The sequence below is a fragment of the Alligator sinensis genome, unplaced genomic scaffold (assembly GCF_000455745.1).
Source record: "Alligator sinensis unplaced genomic scaffold, ASM45574v1 scaffold48_1, whole genome shotgun sequence".
NCBI classification, from domain to species: Eukaryota; Metazoa; Chordata; order Crocodylia; family Alligatoridae; genus Alligator; species Alligator sinensis.
In genome coordinates, this window is record NW_005842541.1 from 445895 (window position 1) to 450911 (window position 5017).

General features: G+C 48.3%; 1 protein-coding gene across 1 annotated transcript in view; it reads right to left on the reverse strand.

Moving 5' to 3' along the window:
• Positions 1-20: 20 nt before the first annotated feature.
• Positions 21-5017, reverse strand: part of PRDX6 (peroxiredoxin 6) — a 47475-nt gene continuing 42478 nt past the window's right edge. The window contains exons 5-6 of the mRNA XM_025213605.1: positions 1547-1763; positions 21-1333 (exon numbers count right to left, since the gene is read on the reverse strand). Of these exons, the coding sequence (XP_025069390.1) occupies positions 1302-1333; positions 1547-1763 (249 nt within the window). The 3' untranslated portion in view covers positions 21-1301. The remainder of the gene's footprint in view (positions 1334-1546; positions 1764-5017) is intronic.

Here is a 5017-nt window from a genome sequence, read left to right on the forward strand (position 1 = left end):
GCAGCTGGGCAGATGCTGATGCTCCTGAAGGACACAGGTCATCATCTTGAATATCTCTTCTACCTTCCCTTCACAACCTGGACCATGGCGATTTCCTCTTGGAGATCCAGGCCAGCTTCTCCCTACTAGGGCTGTGGCCCCCCAAAATGAGTCACACTGTTAGTTGGCACCTCCTCCTCCAGTGCCCATGAATCTGCCCTGAAATCTAGGGCATACTGACAACTGTGCCACGTGCTGGTTAGCCCCTTACAGGGAGTTGGACTTAAGCCTCTCCTCGTACAAGTGAGTTACTCTCACACCATCTGATTCTCATCAGCTAGGGATTGAATGGCCCTTTTTGGTGATTAGACCCAGCAGGGAAGGTTGGCAAGCCCAGCTAGGGAAGAGAAGCTGTTTGAGGTCTTGTACAGGCTTGTTCTTTAAGGACTTTTTCAGTTCTTGGCCCTGAGGGTTGGCTAGGGGGTGCTGAGAGGAAAAGATGGCTCCCTATTGAGTCTCCTGACAGGGAAGGCACATTTGGAGCAGTGAGACTAGAGAGCTGTCACCTCAGGAGCTGGGTCCAGTCAGGATGGATGACACTCCTTTAGTTTTCATTGCATCTTGTCTTGGATCTTGCACCTCCCTCAAAGGGGCAGAACATTGGCATGACTTAGCTAGAGGGATATGTCACCACAGTGCTAGATCCTGCTGGAGTTGTCTGCTGACCCTTGAAAATCCAGAGAGAAACTGAAACAGAGTGAGCAGTGCCTTGGTGGGCTACAGGAAGGTCACTCTTCCCTGCCAGGCAGTCGATCTCTCAGTTCTGGGACAGTTCCCCAGTGAGGTGTGCTGACATCTACTGAGGCAGCCCCCTCAGATTTCAGGCCTACCACCTTCAACTGGGGACTGCCTTCTTTCTCCCAGTGTCAAGGCTAACTTTCCTGTGGGATCTGGACCATGTCCTCTGCCATTTGGATAGTCAACATCTCCCTGGATTTGGGTCTGTTCTCTAAGCTTCTCAAATGACAGTGGTATGAGCCCTTTGTAAGCCAGGTCTGAAGGCTTTTAGTCACCTGAGCTGGGAAGACTCTGGAGATGTACACAAGCAGTACTAAGAGCCTGGGGCAGCAGCGAGAGGGTTGAAAGGCTCCATCTCTACAAAATGTCTCCTGGGCCATCTCCTGGTTCTGATGAATCACTTATGACAGCATAGCTGATGAAACTAGAGCCACAGATGGGGCTGAGCAGAGACTAAAAGCACTAGCCAGCATATTTAGGAGTACAAGCAGCAGCTTGGGGGATGTGTGAGCTGCGTCTCAGCCTCAATGGGATGTGACTTGACTCCTTGCTGTACCTGAGGAGTGAAAGAGAGAGAGAACTTGTTGGGTCAGATCTGGTGCACATGAAAATAGAAGCTCCAGAAATCTATAGACCTCATACAAATAACCCAGTGGCCTGATTTGCATATAGTTGAATATGCATAGCTTATTTTGCTTTGATTTTTTTTTTTTTTTAACTCACCACCCAATCTCAAAGACTTCCATCTTGATGATCAACCCACACTTACTTCCTTCTGCTCCTGCTCTTGTTTCTTTCTGTTGCGTGCTAGGCTCCCATGTAGAAAGCCTCGTGTCCAGGATGCTCTCTAGTGAGCATTTAATAGCTCCTGCCATTAGCCCATTTCTCCTGCCCTGTTTTAGTTTCTTATCTCTGATGTCTGCTGGAGGACCAGGAGGCAGAGGGGAGGAAATGATTTGCAGAACAGCAGGATGCAACTGTGTTACCTAACAAAACAGGAAAGGCAATGCAATATGGGCATGTTTACCTTGCCTCAAGGGGTTATTCTGATTAAATGCCATCCCAACAGTAGCGCTAATGCTCATTACGCTGGCAATTCTAGCTTGCTAGATTTCACTCCCTGGCACCTCGCCAAAGACATAAAATCAACCAGGGAGATTTGCACTAGTAAGTCTTGCTCTTTGGCTTTCAACCTGGAGCTCTAAAGGGGGGAAAAAAAGTCTGTAGGACCCAATGCATTTCCAGACATGTCATTGATCCATAGGTTTGTGATAACCCTTGATTTCAGATTTATTTTGCTAGGGTTCAGTTTGAGGGCCCAAGCTTCCCAGAGTGGGCTTAGTGCACATAGAGACACACTCCATTCCATGAGCAGCCATCACATGTGATCCAGCCCACCTCCTCTACCCTGCCCTATGCACCACATTGAACACATAGTGTGGGAGCCTGCCTAGAGCATAAGACATATATGTATGCATGGTTTCCCCATGAATGCCACACCTGTGTGACAAACCGCTCTCATGACCAGTTAAGCGAGCTCATTAGGCTAGGGAGCTGACTGTATCTTTGGGCACCTGCAGCTCATATGAACCCAGGCAGCTTTTGAGACCTTTTGACTGCTAGCCAGCTTCTGAGATGCTGTTTCTTAACAAATTCCTCTCCAAAAGATATTTCTGGATGCCATTTTGTAGTGGGTGTGGGCCAGGGAAATGGTGCATGCCCCTTGCTCTAACAGCTTGGCTTTGCGAGGAGTTTTTGACAGATGGTTCACCCAGGTGGTGGCTGTGATAGTTACAGGGACATTGTACTTTTGAGGTAACTCTTCACATCTAATGGACAAGGTCCTTGCCAGGATAGACTGACGTTTAAGACATTGAAATAACCTCAAATCTGCTTTGTGGTGACTCCAATGAGGGTGGGAGGGGGAATATGAAATGCCCCTATATTTGGGGCTATACACAACAAAATGCCTTCAGCATAAGTGTATGGTGGGTCTACGGAGCAGAGTTAAAGTTGTTTCATTTCCAGACCATAAAACATCTAAATCTCTTCTAAGTGTAATCTCAACTTTTACTCACCCAGTTTAGCTTTTAACATGTTTTACCATTTACATTACTGCTATGTTCTTTCACCCTTAATTCCTCTTTGACATAGTTTGTTTGTTTTTTTGGTCTGGAATTTATGAATGGAGGAGAAATTAGACAAGAAGATTGTAAAGGCTGGTGCTATCATGAATTTTGGGGGCCAATACATTTCAGAGAAGATGGTGAAGAATTCCAGATGGATGCAAATACATCTATGGGCTGGACAGGTGGATAGTAGATGGAATATGATTTAGATAAGTGCTGGATGACTGTCTACTGTCAAAAATAAGATAAAATTCTCTTTGGGATGGGGATGGGGTTGGAATTCTTGTGGCCAGCTCCTTGAAGATGGTTGCTTGCTGAGCAGCAGCTGCTAAGGAAAAGTGCTTTCTATGTGTGGCAATTCTGATAGTGGCTATTTTGTTTGGGCAAGGGAGGTTAACTGGCAGAGGGGAAAGAGATGTGTGCTCTTAAACAACTTCAGATGAAGCATGGATTGGTTCTGAATTCAAGTGCACACATGGGAAAGGTTTTATGCCAAAGGTTGGCCTAAGGAACAGGGTTCTCAAGCTCTATTCTCAGCTGAAAGGACAGTGACTGGGCCAACATGTTTTGTGCTTATTCTTTACCAGACCTTTGTAAGCTACCATTGTGTATTATTCTCCTAGTGGGAGGAGGGAGTCTCCAGTTCCAGTCAGCAGAAAGGGCTTGCTTTGGCTTATCTATGAACCACCCACTCACCAATACGGATGATATTTTTTCCCCAGGAGACAAAAGTATTACTGGTTGGATTCCCTCTTGGACTAATAGGACTAATAGTTTCCGTTTGGTAGGTGCAGAGGTCAGAGGACAGTGTTGGCTTGTTAGAGCCAGGGGGACTGGGCTGCTGAGAACTGGGTTCTAATCCCACCTTCACCAGTGACTGGAGCTAGCTTGGTTATAAAGGGGGCATCTACATGTGCCGTTAATGAGCAGCAATAAGCTTGGGAACTTATTGCTCTGGGAAGCTCATAGACACCCTGTTTACATGTGTGCCCAGATTGCAGCACATTGAGCCAGGTCGGAGCAGCCTCTGCTGGCAGTGGACCTGGGTTGTCTGCTTCCCAGCCCAGGGCTGCTCTGGTCAGGCTCAGTGTGCTGAGGAGGGCCTGGCTGGGGCATGGGGGAGCTTCAGTGTGGGTCTAGCCAGCAGGCAGCCCCCACACTGAAGCCCCCTTGTACCCCAGACAGCTGGGTCAGTGTCTACGTGTGTGCTGCTGCACACAAAAAACTCCACAGCAAGCTAGTACTTGTATTTACAAGTATTACCCTGCTGCGGAGTTTATTAGTTTCCTGCGCCCTAATAGGGGCGCACATGCACATGTTGAAACATTTACTGCAGAGCTAATTAGTCACCTCTGCATTAAATGTCTCATGTAGATGCCTGAGGATCTAGAGAAATAGGCCTGGAAGGGAACCTTAAGAGGCCATCTAGTGCAACTTCCAGCTCCAGGCAGGATCATCCTTGCCTGAACCATCTCAACTAAATGTTTATCTAATATGCGCTTAAACACTACCAGCTTAGTGACTTGGACGAGGGGGTAAAAAGCACCCTGTTCAAATTTGCAGACGACACTAAGATGTGGGGAGAAGTGGCCATGCTAGAAGGGAGGAATAGGCTGCAATCGGACCTACACAGGTCACAGGGGTGGGCGGATGAGAACAGGATGGGTTTCAACACTGACAAGTGCAAGGTGTTGCACCTGGGGAGGAAGAACCAGCAGCATACCTACAGGCTGGGGAACTCCCTTCTTGTCAGTGCAGAGGCAGAAAAGCATCTTGGGGTCATTATTGATGCCAAAATGAACATGGGCTGACAGTGTGGGGATGCAGTCAGGAAGGCCAAGCATACCTTGTCATGCATCCACAGATGCATCTCAGGCAGGTCCAAGGAGGTGATCCTCCCCCTCTATGCGACACAGGTCAGGCCGCAGCTGGAGTACTACATCCAGTTCTGGGCGCTGCACTTCAAGAGGGATGTGGACAACATGGAGAGGGTCCAGAGGAGGGCCACTTGCATGGTCAGGGGGCAGCAGGGCAGGGCCTACGAGGAGAGGCTATGGGACCTGAACCTGTTCAGCCTCCACAAGAGAAGGCTGAGGGGGGATCTAGTGGCC